The sequence below is a fragment of the Pyrenophora tritici-repentis genome, chromosome 9 (genome assembly GCF_003171515.1).
Source record: "Pyrenophora tritici-repentis strain M4 chromosome 9, whole genome shotgun sequence".
Taxonomy (NCBI): Eukaryota; Fungi; Ascomycota; class Dothideomycetes; order Pleosporales; family Pleosporaceae; genus Pyrenophora; species Pyrenophora tritici-repentis.
The window spans coordinates 1295196-1316292 of record NC_089398.1 but is presented as its reverse complement, the minus strand read 5'-3'; the positions used below and the strand labels follow the sequence as shown (position 1 = coordinate 1316292).

The following is a 21097-nucleotide window of genomic DNA, read 5'->3' as shown; positions in this document are numbered from 1 at the left end:
AGGCGATACATTTCCATGACAAACACAGGCGAGTCGCTTGCGTGTGCGGGTGGGGCGATCGGTGAGTCCATTGGGAATTTCTTGCATTTTCCCTGGTCTTTTTCGAAACAGTAAGTTCACGACTATTTTCCGAGAAGGAGTGGTGGGATTCCGGAACCTAAGAATACCAAGACTATGGCGTGTGTGGCTTCCAATCCCACCGGCTGTCAGTATGCAGCACATCTGCCGCTTCCGCGACCCTAGTCATGGCGTCTCTCGCCGGCCTGTGGTTCGCCTCGGATTCAGCGTCCGCGGAGAGAAACGTTTGGCTCTTACACCACTGCAACTGGCACACATGAGCACTTGCTTTTCTTCCACACAATACCCCCCAAACATGCCGGCTATGTTCCAAAAGCCCATCATGGAAAATATGCTAATTAGCACTTCGCCGTCTCGACTGCAATAGACTCCTGAGAGGGGGTGTTGTGGCACTGACCACGATTGGTCCGCCTTCCTTGCCAGACTTGTCCACTTTCTGACTCGTCACCCGGTAGGCGAAATTCGCAAGCAAAAGCCGAACAAACGGCATGCCATCTCGAGAATACCGAAATAGGAACTGATTCACTTTTGCCTGCCAGAAGAGGCGAAGGATTCGGAAATTTGTGGGCAACGCTCTTCACCGGAGTCAGGCACATGGTTTTTAGTCAACGCTTGCCCATAGACCTGCTTTGTAAGGCTTAGGCGTCGCTTCTGTGCTCAACTCCACCCAGGACGGCAAGACCATCAAGCTGGGAAGATGACCCTCGATGTTGCATTGCTCAGACACACAATCCCATCACTACGATTCACCCTGTGCAGCTCATCAATGACATGTGCTTTTTCCCCCACATGCAAATGCACTACGACAGTTGTCAGACTTCAGCCCAAGCCACTCAGATGACTGAGATGGTGTCAAAGAGGTATGATCGGTGTGTGAAGTAGCTCATTTCGCTCGCAGAGACATAGAGAAGACACTTCGCCATCTAAGGGACTAGCTCCGACAAGTGCCCGTCAGCCGATACCCGACTCATGCGGCCATCCACTCACATATAAAAGACACGGCTATATCCTTCGCACGAGCCGGTCCCTCAAACGTGATCCACATCCCAGGTGGCCTCCGTGTGTCAAGGCCCGGCCTGCAGGGATTTGACTTTGTTTTACTGCTCAGCAGGTTCGGATAGGCCGCCGGATTGCTCCCCTTCCCTGCCGCTTTCTGTGTTCGCATTGGTCGATCATGGGTCCAACAAGCAAAAGTCTTTGGGGCGGGATTGCGCCCAAGGGGTCCGCGTAGGGAGTGGCTGTAGCGGCACGAAATGCGAATATCTGGGGATGGTTTAGGGCAAGTTTTCTTCTCGGTGCTTGCAAGGAGTATTTGATGATGAAAGGGCCCGCTTTCGTGAATGAGATCTCGGGAGGGTTCATTTGTATCATTGTTACGACAAAAGACGACTTGCTTCTGTTTCGGCCTATTGTTCAGTCCACAACGGAAAGACTGGGGCGTACGACTGTGTGAACGATGGCGCCTATCATCAATCCCCAGGAAAGCATGTAAGTTGTACCTGAAGATCTGGTTCTCTATCCTCTCCACTCACATCACGGCTCTGTGATGTCGGGCACGCTACTACCCTCTATGGCAATCCCTTGCAATACATCGACCAGAAACCATAACCTTGGGACATTGCACTGACGATGCATACAGCCAGGCTTACCGCCATCGTCTGGATGGAGTCGCAATATCAACCTACGTCCTCATCATGCTGCTCGTCCCCCTAAAGATCTTCTGCCGACAACGCCATGGGGGATGGCACAACGTGCGAATGGATGATTACATGTCCATGTTTGCACTGGCATGTGCGAACGGCTTCTTTTATGTTTGTATTATTGGTACGCCTACACTCTTCTGCTATCTCGATGGAACCTGAGCTAATTTTCCAAAGGCATGCGGCCATCGCTAGGGTTACATATCACCGACATTACCGATATACATCAAATCATGGACTTTTTACAGAACATCTATATTGGGCAGATTTTGTATACATTGAGCATAACGTCGATTAAGCTGTCCGTTCTGGCATTCTACTGGCGGTTATTCGAGATCAAGGCTCGTTTCACTATAATTGTAGTCACTGCTTGCTCGATCGCATGGTGCATCGCTATCGTAAGTCAAAGCCCGCAGGCCGCAAACTTTTCTGTACTAACAGCTCTGTGTTATCAGTTGCTTTGCGTCATCTTCAACTGCATCCCTGTTCACGCCGCGTGGGACATCACCGTCACTGGCGCAAAATGCATACCTATCCGCTCCATCTACCTCGGTGGCTCCGTCCCCAACGTGGTTCTCGACCTCTTCATCGTCATGCTACCTATCCCGCACGTCTGGCGTCTGCACGCACCGCTGGCCCAGCGCATCGTCCTAGCAGGCATGTTCGCTCTAGGCACCTTCATCGCCGTCGTCTCCCTCGTGCGCCTGATCATCTTCCTGCAAATCCCCATTGCCACCCAGGGCGACGTCACCTACAACTTCCGCGAGATCATTGTATGGTCCATTGTTGAGATCAACATCGGCCTCACGTGTGCCTGCTTGCCTAGCCTGAAGCCAGCTTTCCAGATGATTGGACTTAACAGGTTATTTTCCTTTTCTTCTTCGAGGCCCTCGGAGATGCGTACACCAGGCGCCAGCGGTGTGTCAGGTGGATTGGACGACTTTTCAAATCCCAAAATGGGATCTGGACGGCCTCGCAAGAAGGGCGCTACAGGGGGTCTGTTTTCGACCCTGGCGGGTATGAGTCGTATGGAGGACGAGGAAGAGTGCAAGTTTGTTGACGACAACATGGGGAAGAACAATGTCGAAATTGAGATGGGCCGGGTTAGTGGTGATAGCGGGCAGAGGACGCAGAGTGGTGGTATCAGTGTTCAAAAGAACTGGAGCGTGTTGGTAGACGAGAGAAAGACTGGACACTCGTAACATGGAATGACGAGTAATGGCTCGAACAACAAAAATGGCCAAAAAGGCGCACAGTGACGAACATATTCACGATCACGAAAAAATAAACCATATAATTTAGTATAGTATTAATTCTCCTGTTCTGTTCAAAACAATTCGCTAAATGCTACCTCAGTACGCCTGGTCTAGTATCGCGTTTCGTTGACTCGATTTTCGAAAATATGGATTGATGTACGCAAGGAATAACCATGTTCAAGCATGAATGAACGGACTAGGTGGGCGATCCTCCTCAGCAGGTTCACGATTCTGATCGGCATCATAGCCAATCTCGACTTCGACAGATCGATGTGGGGGACCTCCGGGGAACCTCCTTGCTCTCTGAAGGATACCGCGAACGTGCTGAAAGGCCGTCTCAGACACGCTAGATCCCCGGTCGATGCGCATTGGGTCCTGCATGGACATGTCTTCGGGGAGCTGGAAGACCATGAAGTTATACTCGGTCTGGGCTTCTTCGCAGATACGATTGAAGCAGGCTTCGCAAGTACTGATATCCTCTGTGAGCATTAAGGATCCGCGAAACCAAGTGGGGCCCGGGGTAGTTGTTGTTAGTTGCCCCTTCCTGCAGTATAGTCGTAGCTCTGTTCCAAAATGAGTCTTTGGGGAATGTGCGTGTTCCTTGCGAGCCTGGCGGCGTGTCTTTGTTCCCAGGACAGAGTCTTCGGATTCTGAAGGTTCGTTAAAGGTACCTTCGACCGGGCTGACAGTCGTGTCGCATGTTTTTCTCTTTCGCGATGGAAGTTTCGTCGTGTCTGATTCACTTGTCTCGTCATATGCTGCCCCTCTTCTTGTAGTGACGCCTTCCGCACTCATGTCCTCTGGATTCCAAAATTTCCCATATACACCATTTTTGTTGATGTAGTGTTCAGCGCCAAAAGTAGGTCGTTTGCCCAGGATAATCTTCCGCAGATACTCTTTTATACTTGACATATTAGTACATATTCATCATCTTATTCATGTCAATCTTACTAAGTCTTGTCTCTTGGGTACTCTACGTCAAAAGAGTATCTGGTGCCTTCTTTTGCTTCACGGAGATGCTCTCTGCTCCCATGACCAGGCTTAGGCCAGACCTGAGGGCCATACCCAAGCAATAACGCATCCAATTCATTGTCAAAGAGATTAGGGTCTTTCCGGCTAAGAGTGACTCCGTCGTCGCGTAGTAATAGACCGAAGAGGACGGGTAGTTCAGTTTTGTACAGTTTGACGAGAGCCTCATGTTTGAAGACCGGGCGTCTGACTTGTGCAGTTGGGTCTGTCCTTTCCTTGCCAAAGGTTTGGAGGCCGAGGCTTTCGATGTGGTGAATAATTGTCGACTGGTTGTTAGATATCTGCTGACCATTCATGTTTGCTGGTGAAGACAAGGTAAATGGTAGTATTGAAGGCTTGCAGGCAAACGCCGACTCCCGATGCCGCTCCTTCTGGTTACCTGCTCGTGCAATCAATGTTTTCTTGGGTCAAGTTCTGGCGTCATGCATAATCACCCTGCAGCTATGCGCGTGTTCCCACTATTCTTTAAACGCCACAAACGTGTCCTTCGGGCTCTCACATACAAGACAATTGACGAGTGGTCGCGATGTCAGTTGTGATGTGAGTTGCAGGACGCGGCTGGGTGTGATGGTGTTTCAGACAATCAAGGGTCCAGGCAACAGACCCAAAAGCGCTAGCGCAGGTAACTAACGTGTCCGTGCACCTCATGCCCGGATTCATCTCATGCCCCGCCGAACACCGACGCGTGTCTCAATACTACAACTTTGACGCGCAATAACTCCACAACTATGGCTCCGATTGATGAAGCGATTGCAGATTTAGAATCGCGCGATCCAGGAGAGAAATTCACATTAAAAGAAGTTGCTGAAAAATGGGGGGTTAACCGCTCAACGCTAGGGCGAAGATGGAGGCGCGTGACAGGGCCTAGGAGCGATGGATACGCTCAGCAGCAAGCTATCGGCCCACAACAAGAGTTAGAGCTTGTACGATATATCACTAAGCTCACTAAGCAAGGCCTACCTCCTACAAGAGAGATGATCAGGAATTTCTCATCAGAAGTAGCCCATCAGCAGCTCAGCGAGAGCTGGGTTACTCGCTTCATTAACCGACACGAGATCTATCTTATCTCAAAGTGGACCACCGCCATGGATCGTACGCGCCACCTGGCTGATTCTGAGTCAAAGTATAGACTCTACTTCGAGCTGCTGCACCAGAAGATCACCGAATACCACCTAGAGGCTCGAGATATATACAATATGGATGAAAAGGGCTTCCTTATTGGTATGATAGGCAGGAGTAAGAGGATATTTAGCAGGCGTCAATGGGATAAGAAAGAGGTTCGAGCATCTCTCCAGGATGGATCACGCGAGTTTCTGACACTCCTGGCCTGCTGCTGCGCCGATGGGAGCTCGCTGCCTCCAGCCCTTATCTACGCAGCTAAAAATGGAGCCATACGATCGAGTTGGGTGGAGGATATTAAGGCAGGAGAACATGAGGTCTTTGTCTCATCATCTCTAACAGGCTGGTCAAACAATGACGTAGGCCTAGCTTGGCTAGAGCAGGTGTTTGATCGCTATACAAAGCAGCGATCAGGGAGATGGCGATTGCTCATCCTTGATGGCCATGGATCTCACCTCACGATGGAGTTTATCAAGTACTGCGATCGCCATAGGATCCTCCTCATGATCCTTCCTCCCCATTCGACTCATACGCTCCAGCCGCTCGATGTAGTGCTGTTCAAGCCACTCTCTCAAGCCTACTCCAACGAGCTCACTAACCATCTCTACAAGGCTCAAGGCCTCATTCCAATTAAGAAAGGAGACTTCTTCCCACTCTTCTGGAGAGCTTGGCAGGCCTCGTTTAAGCAATCAACTATATTAAAAGCGTTTGAAGCTACTGGTATATGGCCAATAGATCCCAACGTTATCCTTCGTAGATTTGCCAGCACGCCAGAAGCTGAGAGAAGCTCATCTTCAGGGCTCTCTGATCATGACTGGAGAAAGCTCGATCGGTTAGTACGAGCTGCTGTCAATGATAGCCATCAGTATGAGGCAAGAAAGCTGCGCTCAAGCGTTCACCATCTCTCTGTGCAGTATAAGCTTTTACAGCATGAGAACGAGGGCTTAAAGGAGGCTCTTCAACATAAAAAGAAGCATAAGAAGAAGGGCAAAGCTCTTGACCTTCAACAGCGCCAGGAGTATCACGGTGGCTCTGTCTTCTGGTCTCCTCGCAAGATACGCGAGGCTCGAGCTAGAGAAGTAGTACGGGAGCGAGATAAGATAGAGGAGAAACTCCAAAAAGCACAGGCCAAGAAGCAGCGTGAGGAGGTTCAACTGCAGCGTCAAGTTAAGCTCGAGGAGAAGCGTGTAGAGAGGCAGAGGCTCAAGGAGATAAGGGAGCTTGAGCGAGCTGAGAAAGCAGCTGAACGCGCGCGCAAAGTTGAAGCTCAACACCAGAAAAAAGCCACCCAACAAGCTCAACAACGCAAGCGTAAAGCCTCAAGAGCGCCCTCTTCTAAGAACAAGCGTCAAAAACGAGCGATGGAGGATAGAGCTCGCGATAGAGTTGCATCTCCTCCATCGCCTCCACCACCAAAGACCACATCACGTGGCCGCAACGTCAACCTCCCACAAAAATTCAGATAGTACAAGTTAATCGCAAGTATCTAATTACTGCAATGCTATGTTTTTATTAATATTAAGCTATTGTGTGGTGTTGTACAGCTTCAAATTTGAGATCGCTAAGATGGTGTTCGCGGGGCATGAGATGAATCCGGGCACAAGGTGCACGGACACGTTAACTATCAACCCGTTCCGTGGGTAGCTGCGCCGTGCTGGGACACCACTGCCCACCATCCTCCAATTGAACCAGACGGTCGCCACACTGTGAATAGACGGTATGGCGCAAGGAGGTTCCCCAGACCGGCCAATCAGGGCCCGAAAGAGCGTACGCACATACAATCTCAAAGTCCTTTCGGGCATCACTAGACGCTCCCGCCAACCCTCTCGCAACGTCGATCCCCAATCGGCCCGCCGTCCTGAATCACGCAGGGCGTCGTCAGGAGGGGAGGATAGCCTAAAAGCCACAGAGAATCCAGGAGACCATCGTCAACAATACCACGACGATAACTCCAGCGAGCTAACTTCACCAATGTTGTCACCTAATCTGCTTGCACTAGAGACATCGCTGAGCGAAGAGGGCATGACTGTCGCATCCACCCGCTCAAGCGGCTCTGGGAAGAGTACCGGTCGATACGATTGTTTCAATGCCATGCTCCATCCGAAAGGTCACTACTACTCTGCCAAGGAGCTCTTTGCACGAGGCGTCTGGATTGGATACTTATCGCCAGATAGACACAACGAATCCTTTCGTGGGCTACCGTCCTTTGGCACCCTGAAGTCGAATTTCAACAAATTCAGTCAGCCATATCCTACAAGCATGCACGGCTCTGTAAGAGAGAATCGCAATGCTGTTTGCCGGGGTTGCGCTAAGAGCAACTCGGCTCTTATAGCACTCAGCGAGATACAATTTGTTCGGACGTCTGTAAGTCACGCTCATAATAGCCACTCAGCTGTAGTGGTTCCATTCAGTAAAATGTCCTTGAGTACTGATTTCGAGCAGAAACTGGTCATCATGCCACTTGACGGCGACGATAACGCTGGTGTGTTTGCCATCATGTTACCCCAAAAAGTTGACAGATCTTTGCGTGGTCTCCAGATCTATCGACCATACGAGCTCACCAATGATGGCAAAGGAGATACTTTTGTCAACAACTATATGCTCCTTACCCTCCGTAACCCAATTAGTGAAGCTGGCACATTGGAGACAGTTCTTGAGGTCCTGTCGACCCAAGAGCATGCTGCCACTATACAGAAAGATGTGAGCCTACCGAATTATGTTCTGGACGACCTTCCTACTAGCTCATATTCTTCTACTATCCCTGAGATAAATTCTGGCCTTCGGCTCCCTATAGCCCGTGTCGCCGAGACGATTGTCGACGATGAAACGTCAGTCGCGTCCAAACGGCGAAAGACCGGTAGCACACCAGGAGAAAGCTACAACACAACAGGGTACAACCGACTAGATGGGACCGGTATGGACACTCCAGCGGAGGTCGCATTGACGCCTGAATCTTCAGAGCCAGAGCGAGAGGTCGCCAAATCCCCATGTCTTGACGAGAGTGTCACAAAGGGCAACAGCCCTGCCCAACAGCAGAGCATGATGACACCTGAACCATCAATATTGGAAGCTCCAGCAGACAAAGCTCCAAATTCTGTGCAGAGTATTCCCAGAGATGATAGTCCTGTCCAACGCCTAAGCACAATGATGCCTGAACTGCCTCAACCAGCACTGCACGCAACTAACGCTCCAATTTCAGTACAGAGCATCCCTAGGGACGAAATTCCTGTTCAGCAACCAAAAACGATGAAACCTGAAGCCCCTAAACGAACTATTCAGACCACTGAGGCTTCAATTCCCGTACAGAGCAAACCACTCGGTATCACCGACGAACAAGCCGAGTGCGTTCATCTGGTCTGGACTGTCAACGACTCGGAAATAGAATACGATTTCGTACACACGCTGGGCGAGTGTAAGACGTTTGCGGGATTGCTTTCGCTCTTGGAAGAAGACGCAGAAGCCATTCCAGCCATCGCTGGCATTCTGGCCAGGACAAAGACATGGCGGATGACTTTTCGTCTCAGCGATGGTACCAAAAAAGCCATTGTCGCTCGCAAAGGTGCAGAAGCTGCCTTCAACCGACTTAAACTCACACTTGCTCAAGCTCCTATTTGGAGTAGCAACCCAAACTCCACAGTGGATGTCGAACTCAAGTTGCTTAGTTGATCCGATTCGATTCGACGAGTGCTGCATTTCATTGAAAACATCTGCTAGTGCAGCAAAAGATGACACAATCTCATGCGGCAGTCAGCTCGTCACGACACATACGACTGTCAAAATTTCGTTGTTGTCTGTACAAGTCCTACCGAGCTCGATGGCATTATCGGACATTGAACCTTATATACCCCCTGTTTCATTATTTCTTTTTAGCTGGATGCGATGGATTCGATATATCTACGGTAGGCACGCAACTGGGGGTTGTAAGCATTGCTCAAGGTCCATGTATATATATTATGGTCACAATATCAGAGTTGTATTGTACACTCGAGTACGCTGTCGCGGTCATGGAACGTTCTAGCCACATGTGACGCTACACATGATCGATGCGCTATTCCTGGCTCGTATGCATGAAACCAAAAAGGGTCGTGACCGTAGTTGTTGCTTCTGCAAGCTGCTTATTCTCCCGAGAGGACGCTGGGCATCATCGGGTTGGCGGCTTCAGTGGTTGGGAGCGTCATAACCTGCCAGCGGTGGAATAATGCATCGTCATAAACTAATTGAAAATAGCAATCTGCACAATGTCTTTGTCTTGTGTAAGTTTGTCATGGATCGTCGTACTAATACTGAGGTGCAGCCAATCGGATGATACTGCCATCAAGTTCCGCCTGCTATTCTAGGCTGGCGCTATTGACCCTGTCAATGATCCTGCCGTATGCAACGCTACAGTTTCTTCACCTGTAAAGTATCATCTCTTCGTGCCATTTGACCGCCTACGGACTCTTCACTTGTCTGACCCACGCAAAAGTTCGTATCCATATAATCACTCAGCGGCGCCGCTGAGTGTCTGTCACGGGTATCGCCCATTGGCACTGCACGTTAGAGAAATAGTACCGAAGAAAATCAGCACTACCAATCACGCTTTGGTTGCATATACGCAACCCCGCAACATCTAGCATCCGAACGCCCGGTTCGAGAACGCATAGGATTCTATACTCGATTGACCTGGCGACACTTCGGCAATACATGCGCCAGCATAGACGCCATGGACGGGTCTTCAATCAACTATGCGACATCCAAGGATTGGGTCGATATCATGAAGAATCGGTCAAAAGTGCGCATGCATGAGCTTATAGAACGCCTGGGGCTTCGCGCCAAATGGTCATCTAACAAACGTGGCAAAACCAACTTTGAATCCGCCCTGGTGCGCGAGCTGGTTGCGGATATGGGTGATGTGGTCTCTACGCTACCGAAAGAGCCGGACGAGCTTATGAAGTTCCTGAGTGCTGAGGGAAGTCTGAAAGAAGAGGTAGACGGTTTGCTTGAGAAACATGGTACCAAGGTCTGGGGAAGAGTAGGGGATCGCGAGCATCTTATCACAGCGAATGAGCCCGGGGTGGAAGAGGGCGTGTATCCCAGGGATCTGTATTTTGAGAATGATGAGGACAGATCATTGTAAGTGCGCCTGTAGTTTGGACTTGACGGAATATCACAAGTTGCGATTTTATTTGATGGCTACTGATGCACTCGTAGAATCCATAAGCTCCTCCACTGGTGGATAGGACTGAAAGCCTGCAACGTGATCCTTGCACGCGAACGTCTTGATCGCGAGAGAAGAAAGAAAGCAGAGAATCGACAAGCACGAGCAGAGGCTGAGTTCTCTGGTCAACCAGAAGGCGGCACACCAGGGTCCTTTGTTGCACTTGCGCCCAACTCAGTCTTACATGATGGCGATACGGGTTCACGTGGTAGTCCCATGTCATCAAGCGCAATGCTCACACCTCCGGAATCTGGTGAAAGTCCTACGATACCACCACGAGATGGGGGTGGCTTCATGTCGGTCAATGGTGGTGGGCATGCGACAAACGGCAATGCGGCTTTTTCCAATGCAAACACAACTCAACCACAAGCTTCACGACAGCCACAAAATCTTGTCGAGGGTATCTGGAGCAAATTCATTCCTGAAGCCAGCAGGTCACCTAATCAACCTTCGGCTTCAATTTACCCTACTGATAGCAAAGCAGCAGCACAACAGCAGATTGCAAGCGCGAACCAAGCCGCTGTCGATCGGCAAATTAGTGTTGATGTCGCGAAGCTGGTTGCAAGCATCCGGACGGACGACGCAGCACCAGAAGAGAGACCGCAGCCGAGCAACAGCGTGCCTTATCGTGGGCTCGACCATGAAGGATTATGCGCGCTACGGCAATACATCTACGGAGAGGATCGTGGAATGTCTATGGAAGAGGAGACTCTGCTGAACCTACTGGAGAGAACATGGCGAGAAGGGGTGCGTGCAGACTACCATAAAATGGTTGAAAACATTCCTGTGTTTATCGCACGCGAACGAGCCTTCCTGACGTGGGTGGAGCTAAAGCGACATATGGCAGCTCTTCAACGGGCAAACGAGCGTAGGTGCAATTTGGCCATCTATTTCTGTATCTACACACTAACCTCCATCTGTAGGCTGGTCGGCAGAAGGCGGGTCGCGCGCCGAAATTGAACGTCGCATCCAACAACACAAGACGCTTATGGGTTGCACTCAGACCATTATCGCGAACTTTGAAGACGTTGGCCAAGGTTTCGGCCTCGGCCCTAATGTGGCGGTTGATCGCGACGAATTGTTGCGACAAGCTTTGGTGGTATTAGCCGGGGAAAAGTATGCGGTCGAGATGCAGTGGAAGGCGGTCGAGTTTACTGCGACCATGGCATGGCTGCATGAACACCTGGAGTTATTCCGCAAGGACGAGGATGAGGAGGGTAAGAGTATGCTATGGTACGCTGGGTAGTTTGCGGCATTAGTAACGAGGCAAATCCTAGCGCGCATATTAAATGCGTCTGGGTTGTTCTAGTCATGAGGGTGGTATACGCTCATCTTTACAGGCGTTCCGGTCGCCAGGGGGTTGACCCCATGGCCAGGGTTTGGGGGCCCACACACGATCCAATTCGGGAAAATACTCTATTCGGGTAGGTCAGCCGTAGAGTCAGTTTCAGCTACTCCATCATGTTACAGGACGGTGTAGGATTAGACTAGCTCAGCTGTCCCACAGCTCATGTATTGCATCGAGTGCCATCAGTGTCGAGAGAAGACGTAATACGATAGGAATATGCTGGGAAGTCATGACAAAAGGCTGATTACGATCGTCTCGACGACAGCTGATGGTGAGCGTATTGACAATAGCTCGGCACCTAGTATCCGAACGAATACGGGGCGTGGTCGGCAGCACTTCGCACTTTGCATACCCTCTCTCGCTTAATGTAACCTGCAGCCAAGGGGCGTTGTTCAGGCTCCGCACTGGGCCGTAAATCCAATGCCACGTTCCTATTATAGTAGAGTGATGGCGCCGCATGCTCGTCACAGCGCCTCACATTTGCCCCAGGGCGTATGGCGCCACATTGCCGTTGCCCGTCTAGGGCATCGTCTATCGAAAGGAAAAAAAAGAAGATGCCGTCGCTGATGAGAGCAGACGCCGTCATGCAGATAAGAGCAATGCCACGGGGCGGTAGTACAAATGTATGGACAAAGCCAGATGAGAGGGACGAGCGCGTCATAGACGCATTACCGTTCTGGTATCTGCTCAATGCTCAGTGCTCAGTGCTCACGATACCAATGGGTCTACCCCCCCCTGCTATACGAAACCGTAATAGTGTCGCTTACTTTGCTGATTGCATGTGGCGGCTAATGATGGATGAGTGAGTAAGAGGGAGTCTCGAGTCTCGCATGTCGAGCATGTCGAGACCCAGGACACACGGGATGTTTTGGCCTATGCGAGTTAAGAGTTGTGCTGCTAGCCGATGTACTTTTCATTTGTACCCCCGTGTATTCACATGCCCAACGGAAGATATGATTAGCATAACCCAGCTACTCATAGTGCAAGCGTCGTACTATGAACAAGCAAGGGCGAACGGACCCGCCGTGCTTGAACGAATGAGGGTCGGGCGGTACTATGATTACACCCAACGGGGAATTATTAGCGTTGCGAGTCATTAACTTCGGGATTGGGACGCGTATTACCTATGCACATGTTGTGTTGGGGCCCCTGCCGGATCATTGTCTCGCTACTGGATCACGCACATCTTTCTGGGTATCTTTTGGACGCGGCCTACCGTCTGTCGCATGCTTCTTACACGTCACCGGCATCATTCATCGTCAAGTCATCCTTTTGGTACTGCCTCTATCGCTACCCCGCCTACGTCGCCGCTTCGACTCCGATCCGTTCGTGCTGCTGCTGCGGCGCTGCCCAAGTCTGCACTTAGTTGTGTGTTTGTGTGTGTGCAGGGGCTTGTCTTCTTTGTTTGGTAAGGTAGCACGATCGGCGTCTGAGACTTGGACAAAGTTTTTGGAAGCAGCTGGCAATAAGAAAAACTTTGTTCCAAGTCGGCCTAGTGGAACGTACTCCTTTTACCTTGCCAAGCTACCATCACCCCAACCCATCGGTTCCATCACATTTTGGCGCGCGCGCCATTGATTGTCATCTCCATCCGCTTACATTCCATCATCGTTCCTACTTTCCTCCATTCTGCATTGCACCTGTTACCGTCACCCATGCAGCCGCCATGAGCTCAAAAGACAACCTGGCCCTGGATCTGGAGCACGGCGTGCGACGCTGGGACCGCGCGCGATGGATTTCCGTCTTCAGTTCGCATAACCCGACTATACGCGAGGTGACGGAATGTCTGGGTCTCGGCCTGTCTGCCTCTTCCTCGACTACGAACCGTGGAATCCCCAAATTCGACAATCCCGATTACCGGAAGCTGTCCAGTGAAGTCACCAAGCTGTCTAAGGAACTACCAAAAGAAAGAGACGCATTGTTGGATTTTGCAGCGGATCCGCAATCCCTGGACCAAGAACTGGAAGAGCTGCTAGCGAGTTATGGACCCGCTATTTGGGGCAGGGATGCGGATCGGAGCTGCTTACTGACGCCTGATCCAACCAAGAAGACGTACAACAAGAATTTGTTTTACGAGGAGCCCGACCACAAGGAAACGTAAGTTTAGTCCATGCGGAATGGTGGGGGCGCACGCTAAGCTTGTTGCAGATTAAAGATACATCTGCACCGCTGGATCATCATCAAGGCATGCTACTATATCCGCAATATGAAGCTTAAGAGGCCATCCGGCGCGAATGAATACGATCAGCTTGCCGATATCGACGGTGACGGTGTGGTAGGTTTCACAGAGTTCCATCAAGAACTGATACCATGTCTCACAGTGTGCTGATGAAACCACAGTCACCCCGTGGCACTCCACAGTCGCTTACTCCACCGGATCCAGACACTGCTACCAGCGCTGACCTTGAAGTAAAGCCCATCAATCTGAAGAAGCGGAAAAGTAATGTACACTTGACCATATCTGATGACGACGAGATGGACGTCACCCCTGTCAAGCGGCCGTACAGCACCATGCCCATCAGCCGAAAGGGTAGCCCTAGGAAGTCTCTAAAGTCACTCTACTCCGCCGGTCCAGGTAGTATGGAGAATGCACCGCCACTACCGACTCACGTCCATCGCTTTTCACCCGCACCAGGAGCAGGGCCTGAAACTGCGAGAATACAGCTGAGTGCTCTATCAAGCAGCGAACTGAATGGGGGCAACAGGCTCCCCAGTATCACACAAAGCCCAGCACCCAGTGGCTTTACCGCAGTAAATACTGGAAGCTTTACTCCGGTCAACACGACGCCTCCTTTGAAGGAGCCATCACGAGATGCAGTAGTACGGGATGCTACACGGGAAGCTTCGAAAGAGGTACAGCGGCATTCCCCTGCATTGGGACACCGTCACAGCAGCAGCTATACTAGCCCGTACGAACCATCTGCGCATGGTGCTGCGACGGCTCGACCTGCTACTGACCCCCCTCGCTCTGCACCTTCTGCCGCATCCACGCCTGCTCTCGGTCATGGACTGCAGCCGACGACTACACCTGCAGCGACCAATGGAGCTAATGGGCAGCCCCAGGACTCCCCTGCTGCCCAGCATGCTCACATTGCACCACAACCCCAACAGCCTCAAGGCCTGCAACGGTCACCACCTCAACCAACGCACCAGCCTCAACACACCCAACACTCTCATCTTCCTTCTCATCCACATGTCCAGGCTCAACAGCAGCCTCCTCGACCGCCCAGTCGGGGTAATACACCAGGCATTTTAACGCGTTCCCTTGCACCTCATCCTCCTCGCAGTAGATCTAGTACACCACATGCGCCGGTCGCATCTCTTCAGCCCACTACGGCTCCTAATAAGCAAGTCACATCCGCACCTGCATTGCAAAGCGCGCCTGCATATGGAATGCACATAGTTCCAATGACGGACGCTCCTCCTGTAAGCAATCATCGAGTGCCTTCCAGTCATGCACCACCCACTGCTCCCCAGCAGGCTTCACACCAAACTGTGCTGAAAAGCCAGCATCCTGACACTGCACATGTCACTCATTCACATTCTCACGTCCATGGTCATGGTCATGCCCAGCCTCAACCCCACCCTCGCATCGCTCATGCCCCTCAGGCGGTGGGCAGGCCGGCAGTGCCAACGACAGACCTTCGCCTCCTTCAATGCGAAGTGACGGCCGGGCTCTTTACCTTCTTTTTTCCGCGGGCGACAATGCCCCCAGATGAAGCGGCGCTCCTTCAACGGTTGCACACGCTTTGGTTTCATGGGGAGGCTCTCTTCCGGGCTGAACTTCCCACTCATTACGATCTCGTTTCCAAAATCTTGACGGTATGGCTTCACGAACGTCAAGCCATTGCTGCGCTGCGTCACTCGATGGCCTCCAGTCCGGGGGCGACGCATGCGGGGCTTGTCGACCGGTTGCTAGCAATGAATGACCTCAGGGCCATGCGACTCAAATGGAAGAATATGAGTCCAATCGATGGGCTCAGCCCGGAAGACCTACTTTGTATGGCTTTCAGGGCGATGACGAATACCGAGGGTAGCGAGTATCTGTTCAAGGATGGGTTAGCACGACTAGAGCTTGGGGTGTTTGAGTTTCTCCGCAATGAGGACTCAAGGATCGTTCTGCAAAGACGGGATACCAAGGCGGTGTGAAGCGGCACGGTAGGCACTTTGTGCCAGTCATTCTTTATGTCAATGTTTCCTTGTCATCTTCTGTAATAACTTACAGCCCTAAAGCGTGGGCGGTTTCGTTCGGCCTGCGAGCGGCATCGGGCTATCTGCTTAGCGACGGAGTTGTTGGAGTATCTTTGATTTAGAGGGAAGCTCAGGCTTGCCGTGGGGCGTGCGTGAGCTGTATGTTTTCGGACAGCGTGTGTTACTACTAGACTGGTACTACTCTTGTAATGATGGGGGGGCATGAGACAGTGGTAATAGTACTGTAGCAATAAGATACAGCAATCAAAGCTAAAGTGAAATGTCACCAATGGCAAGGCAGAGAAGAGGTCTGGGCAATTTTGTATCCTTGTTGAGGGTGTGGCTACTCAGTCGTCGTCTGACCATGTATACGTTCTCACGTGCACAGGGTAGACTTGTTCAGAGCTGGACGATTGCGCATGGCGATGATCGGCGGTTGAAGTGTGAATCTTCACACCATCTCCGCCCGTCGGTGGCTTGCTCTATCCATTCCCCCCCCCTTTCGCTTAGGGCCATGCATGCAGGATCAACGATGGCTGCGACGCGTCTTCCCGAAGGCGAGCGCCCGTGGTGGCTGCCGGTGTAACAAGGACCCCAGGCCAGCCTCATGACTCTGCCTAAGCCTCGCCCATCCACCAGCAACGCCCGCGCACCCTCGCCGCCATGGACGGCCTCGTGAATACCTCACGCGCGCGCCCCGGCCGCACACCCTCCTGTGCTGGTTATCGCCATCGCGGCATATGAGGCCTTGAACTATCGCTAGCCGTTTGCGCAGCGCAATCGTCCGCTTGGAAACAATGGTCTTGAGGCTTTTTGCACCGCCTGGTAGGAAGCCACATGTGGAGGAGAGATGATTGGGAGCATCAGCTGACACGGACATGTAGGAGAAGGCCAGCACAGGCTCGTCCCAAGACGCCCGGATCCCATCGGTGCAAATGCGACGCTCCAGTATGCCGTAATCTCCTCGACCGTCCTCGCCGCCGCATACACGTCACTCGCTTCAAGATTCAGCCAAAGAGTCGCCCCCGCGCACGCGCTATCGCGAACCGCTCTATTCATACGCTCTTCGGCACGCTTTGGTGCTGTCGTTGGCGCGGCAGGAGCCGTCGCGAACTGGTATTACTACTCGGCATTTGCAAACGTAGTCGTGTCGCAGAAGCTACCAAAGGCCAAGACATGGACGCTCTACAAGTGGACTAAGAAACCCACGGTCGAAGATGGCGCTTTGGTCGGTGCCGCGCTCGGACTGGCTGTTTCGATACCTACGCTGTTTGCGCGTCGGCTCCCCATACCACGCTGGTCACAATGTTTCGGCTTGGTGAACACTGGCGCATGCACGGGCATCTTGGGCGCCCATGCTTACTTTCAGTATACCGGAGACCGACAGAAAGCTTATAAGCGCCTTGATCGGCGATTGCGGAAAAGGTCACTCGAGTTCTGGGCCATTTTCTGGGACAAGGAGCTCATGGCAAGGCTGGATCCGCTCATGCAACACTATGTACGCCACCAGGGCGTTTGGTATACCCAGCTTCTACCAGATGACGTCTTTCAAGAAGCTGGGGAGCTGGACAGAGGTAGAATGAAGAGCAAGAAGCCGAGTGAAATCGGACAAACGCTTGCCACACAGCAGCCTGAGCCACCGTTTTATACCCAGCCCTTTGACTATGCCGAGGATCTCAAACGGATTACTGTGGACAGTACCCTTGAGGGAATAAAGGAAATGGAAGTCCAGAAGAAGGAGCTGCTTGACGAAGCGGAATACCTCTTGTTCTTCAATGCACAGCAGAAATATGACTATTGTCACCATGTCGGTTCCATGGATCAAGATGAACGGCGGAGACGTTTAAATGAAATCCTGCTTGTTGACATTGCATGGAACCGTCTACGGCACGCCGCAGATACGATTACCTTGCGTCTCACACAGTGGCGTCTATCTCTTCAGCACAAAGCTGCCTGGGAAGCATCCAATTCTGGTGGTGATCATGTCGATGAGTGGCTGCCAATGCCCGACAGGATCGACTTTGTCTCACATAAGCCTACGCTCTCGGTGCAAGAGGTGGCAAAAATGCAAGGTGAAATCGACCTTGAAGTGAGGACGTTCGAGCGATTGTATACAGATCAGAGGCTACCAAAGGAGAGGAGAGAACAGCGGAGACAGGATGCTGAGGATGGCAGAGTAATACTAACAGCAGCGGATCACATTCTGTTCAGGCTCGAAGAGGCAAGAAATGCTGTTGAGCGTTTCGAGAAGAATACGGGAGGAAAAGAGTCTGACGTTGCTGCCAGTCAGAGCGCAATTGAGCCAACCCCAATCGGCACAACAGGATCAAGGGCTAAAGCTGCCATCCCAGTCATGAAGAAATTTGAAAAGTCACAGGTCAATGGAGGGAAGGTCATGGATCCGCCTGATGGCAGATTAGAGCCGAAACAACCATGATCAAGCGTCTGGAACCATGATCACTCTTCTCCAGCGGTTTTCACGGGCGTTTCGTTGGATGGGAAAGCTAAGTTTTTTTGGGTTTCTTCAGTCTGGATACTGGATATCCAATACACATTCTTCTCTCTGTCATTCTCTTCTGGCAACCATTACCAGCTATTTACTTGTTTGGTGAAGCACTCGATAGCCTTGGTTACGCGGAAATACAGGGATGTCTTTAATTTTCTTGATCTACCTCAATCCCAATGTAGATTCCATGCTAAGTAGTTCAGATACAATGTCCTTCACCAATTCAGTCATAAGCCATACAAGGCATACTAATGTGATTATTTTCATAGACCGTCGCTCCGACTGCCCTTCTTTCTCACGCTTCTACAGTCAGCAACATCAATTCATTTAATCTACCCCCGACTAACTCATCTCCACACCTCCACCAAATTCAAAACAACGACACTATCAAAAATTTCTTCATCAGATCGCCCCGTCCGCAATACACGCACAAAAATGGATCACTGATGTTCTGTACGAACAAGGAAAGCGAAGGGGTGCCAAGGCGAAGGTGGCGATACAGGTGCGAGAAGGGTAGCAGAAGCAGGAGCAAGGGGAAGGTGGCCATCAGTTATGAGCTTGACAGGAATAACAGGCAGTGGCTTGTCATGGGTTCGGCAGAGTGAGCAATTAGGTAGTGCTTCAAACTTATCAAGACACTTATTAGGAGACTTAGTAATAGAAGCCTATCGTGTACACCATAAGCGTCTCATCATAAGATCTAGCCATTTTTACCTATCGCTTACAACAACATCCCAGTCTCGTAATGAATACATACACGACAACATCAAGCATTGGATAGAGCAGTGTCATTGTAATTTTCATTCCAAGTGCATGCTAGCTACGTAAGACGCCTTCCTTCCCAATTCTGAAGGAATAAAGAAACCCGGAGCCCTCCGAAAGCCTAGTGGGAGGTCGCAGAGGGGATATCGTATCATGCTATTATTACAGAGGTCCATTTTTAGCCTGTTCATTTTCCGCCTATCCATACGTAGATCGTAAGGTCGTGAAATAATACGTGGAGCAGTCATGTCAGGAAACAATGTGACTGGACGTAGCTTGTCGGGTGATTAAGGTGAGAGGTGCTTACAACTCCTGCTTGGCAGAGCTGGCACTGGAGGCAGCCGCATCGTATCCGCTCTTCGCAGACTTGGAAGCAACTGAAGAAGCACTGGAAGCAGACTTGGAGGCAGCAGAGTTGGCGCTAGCGGCAGCCTTGGAGATGGAAGACGAGGATGCGGAGGCAGACTTGGCGGCAGCACCGCTGAGAGAGCTCGCGCTGGCTCCAGCAGCAGAAGTAGCGGAGGTGGCGCTGGCTTGAGCAAGACCAATCTGCTGCTTGACCAAGTCGGTGTAGTAGGCAAAGCCACCGGTAGCGGCAGCGTACTGGCTTCCAACGTTGGAGGTGGCAGCGCCATAAGCGGAAGCACCAGAGGCGGAGAGAGATCCAGCAGAGGCAGAGGCGCTGTCACCATAGAGACGAGCACGGTGCTTGCGGGCAAGGGCAAGAAGCTCGTTACGCTTGGAACCCTGGGGAACCTTGATGCCGTTCTTGTCAGCCCACTCCTTGATCTGGCTATCAGACCAAGAGTCGAGGAGAGCATCGCTGAGGCTCTGCTGAGCGTTGGCGGCAGCAGAAGAGACGGAAGCGTAAGCACCCTGTGCCTGCTGGCCAGCAAGACGAGACTGACGGCGAAGAGCAGCAATCATCGAGTCGCGGGTGTTGGGCTGGGGGACATTGTAGCCACGCTCGTCGAACCATGTCTTGAGGTCAGAGTCAGACCAAGAATCGTAAAGCCAGTCGCCGGGGTAGTTGGCGGTTTCCTTGGCCTTCTCAGCAGCGGACTGGTAGTTGTCACGGACAGCGGCAAGAAGGGAGTCACGCTGGCGGGGCTGGGGAACGGGAATGCCGTGCTTGTCGGCAAAGGCCTTGAGCTGAGAGTCGGACCAGCTGCGAGTTGTCAGTTGACATGTTCATCATGGATTGAATAATACGGTGCGTACCTGTCGAAGATCCAGTCCTTAACACTACCATAGGCCTGGTTCGCAGAGTCCTCAGTCTCGGTCCAGTACACCTTGACCTGTTCGGCGAGGCTCTTAGCATCCTTCTCGGTGCCCTTCTTCGCCTGTTGGCCCTTGAGGCTCAGGTAGTTGGTGAGCGTGGGAACATCCCAGCTGGTGTAGGGAGAGACGACCTTGTCGTTCCAGTTGGCCTTGACGGTCGATTGGAGGTTCTTGCGGTCAGAGGGGCTGGGGTGAGGGATGCCATGGTCGCTGAGCCAGCGCTCCAGCTCAGTCTCATGCCATTTGTCGTAGACTGTTTGCTTGCGTCAGTATACCGCTGCATGACGCCATGTTTCAAAAGCAATATTTGAGAGGGGTCATGTACTATACGCACCAGCGCCTCCAAACCAGCTGTTAGCCGTCGCCGAAGCAGCAAGCGTCACCACAAGGGTGGAGGTAAGGGAGAACCTCATGATGCGTTGATGCCGATGTGATTTTTGTGCGTAATATGTGGATGAATCAGAGAGAAAGGTTTGGGTATTAGGCAAACTCGACAAAGGGTGTGAAGTTTAGGGGATAACAGGTGTAAAGGCAGCTTATGAGGGGGAGGGACTTGACAATGGCGACTAGAATGTGTGCGTGGAAGTGACGTAGGAGTACACGTTGGGAGCTTGGACAAACAAGATGCAC

At 51.6% G+C, this 21097-nt stretch overlaps 10 protein-coding genes across 10 annotated transcripts; 8 read left to right on the top strand and 2 right to left on the bottom strand.

Moving 5' to 3' along the window:
* Nucleotides 1–1534: 1534 nt before the first annotated feature.
* Nucleotides 1535–2980, top strand: PtrM4_148740 (uncharacterized protein; the record flags this gene model as incomplete). The annotated part of the gene is made up of 4 exons (XM_066109963.1): nt 1535–1566; nt 1718–1902; nt 1956–2176; nt 2234–2980. 4 exons carry the CDS (start codon nt 1535–1537, stop codon nt 2978–2980), a joined length of 1185 nt encoding a protein of 394 aa, XP_065959946.1.
* Nucleotides 2981–3211: 231 nt separating this feature from the next.
* PtrM4_148730 (uncharacterized protein) lies at nt 3212–4359 on the bottom strand (the record flags this gene model as incomplete). Its single annotated transcript, XM_001938661.2, has 2 exons — nt 3212–3938; nt 3986–4359. The coding sequence occupies 2 exons, from the start codon at nt 4357–4359 to the stop codon at nt 3212–3214; spliced, it is 1101 nt and encodes a 366-aa protein (XP_001938696.2).
* A 432-nt stretch (nt 4360–4791) lies between these two features.
* On the top strand, nt 4792–6648 carry PtrM4_148720 (TolA, Membrane protein involved in colicin uptake; the record flags this gene model as incomplete). Its single annotated transcript, XM_066109962.1, has 1 exon — nt 4792–6648. The coding sequence occupies one exon, from the start codon at nt 4792–4794 to the stop codon at nt 6646–6648; it is 1857 nt and encodes a 618-aa protein (XP_065959945.1).
* Nucleotides 6649–6901: 253 nt separating this feature from the next.
* PtrM4_148710 (uncharacterized protein) lies at nt 6902–8848 on the top strand (the record flags this gene model as incomplete). The annotated part of the gene is made up of 2 exons (XM_066109961.1): nt 6902–7546; nt 7625–8848. The coding sequence occupies 2 exons, from the start codon at nt 6902–6904 to the stop codon at nt 8846–8848; spliced, it is 1869 nt and encodes a 622-aa protein (XP_065959944.1).
* A 1036-nt stretch (nt 8849–9884) lies between these two features.
* On the top strand, nt 9885–10298 carry PtrM4_148700 (uncharacterized protein; the record flags this gene model as incomplete). The annotated part of the gene is made up of 1 exon (XM_066109960.1): nt 9885–10298. The coding sequence occupies one exon, from the start codon at nt 9885–9887 to the stop codon at nt 10296–10298; it is 414 nt and encodes a 137-aa protein (XP_065959943.1).
* Nucleotides 10299–10610: 312 nt separating this feature from the next.
* On the top strand, nt 10611–12011 carry PtrM4_148690 (uncharacterized protein; the record flags this gene model as incomplete). Its single annotated transcript, XM_001938663.2, has 3 exons — nt 10611–11247; nt 11303–11596; nt 12004–12011. The coding sequence occupies 3 exons, from the start codon at nt 10611–10613 to the stop codon at nt 12009–12011; spliced, it is 939 nt and encodes a 312-aa protein (XP_001938698.2).
* A 1382-nt stretch (nt 12012–13393) lies between these two features.
* PtrM4_148680 (uncharacterized protein) lies at nt 13394–14056 on the top strand (the record flags this gene model as incomplete). The annotated part of the gene is made up of 2 exons (XM_066109959.1): nt 13394–13824; nt 13876–14056. 2 exons carry the CDS (start codon nt 13394–13396, stop codon nt 14054–14056), a joined length of 612 nt encoding a protein of 203 aa, XP_065959942.1.
* Nucleotides 14057–14238: 182 nt separating this feature from the next.
* PtrM4_148670 (uncharacterized protein) lies at nt 14239–15876 on the top strand (the record flags this gene model as incomplete). The annotated part of the gene is made up of 2 exons (XM_001938664.2): nt 14239–15153; nt 15337–15876. 2 exons carry the CDS (start codon nt 14239–14241, stop codon nt 15874–15876), a joined length of 1455 nt encoding a protein of 484 aa, XP_001938699.2.
* An 839-nt stretch (nt 15877–16715) lies between these two features.
* Nucleotides 16716–18355, top strand: PtrM4_148660 (uncharacterized protein; the record flags this gene model as incomplete). The annotated part of the gene is made up of 2 exons (XM_001938665.1): nt 16716–16743; nt 16803–18355. The coding sequence occupies 2 exons, from the start codon at nt 16716–16718 to the stop codon at nt 18353–18355; spliced, it is 1581 nt and encodes a 526-aa protein (XP_001938700.1).
* A 1134-nt stretch (nt 18356–19489) lies between these two features.
* On the bottom strand, nt 19490–20880 carry PtrM4_148650 (TrbL, Type IV secretory pathway, TrbL component; the record flags this gene model as incomplete). Its single annotated transcript, XM_001938666.1, has 3 exons — nt 19490–20354; nt 20408–20720; nt 20802–20880. The coding sequence occupies 3 exons, from the start codon at nt 20878–20880 to the stop codon at nt 19490–19492; spliced, it is 1257 nt and encodes a 418-aa protein (XP_001938701.1).
* Between the last annotated feature and the right edge of the window lie 217 nt (nt 20881–21097).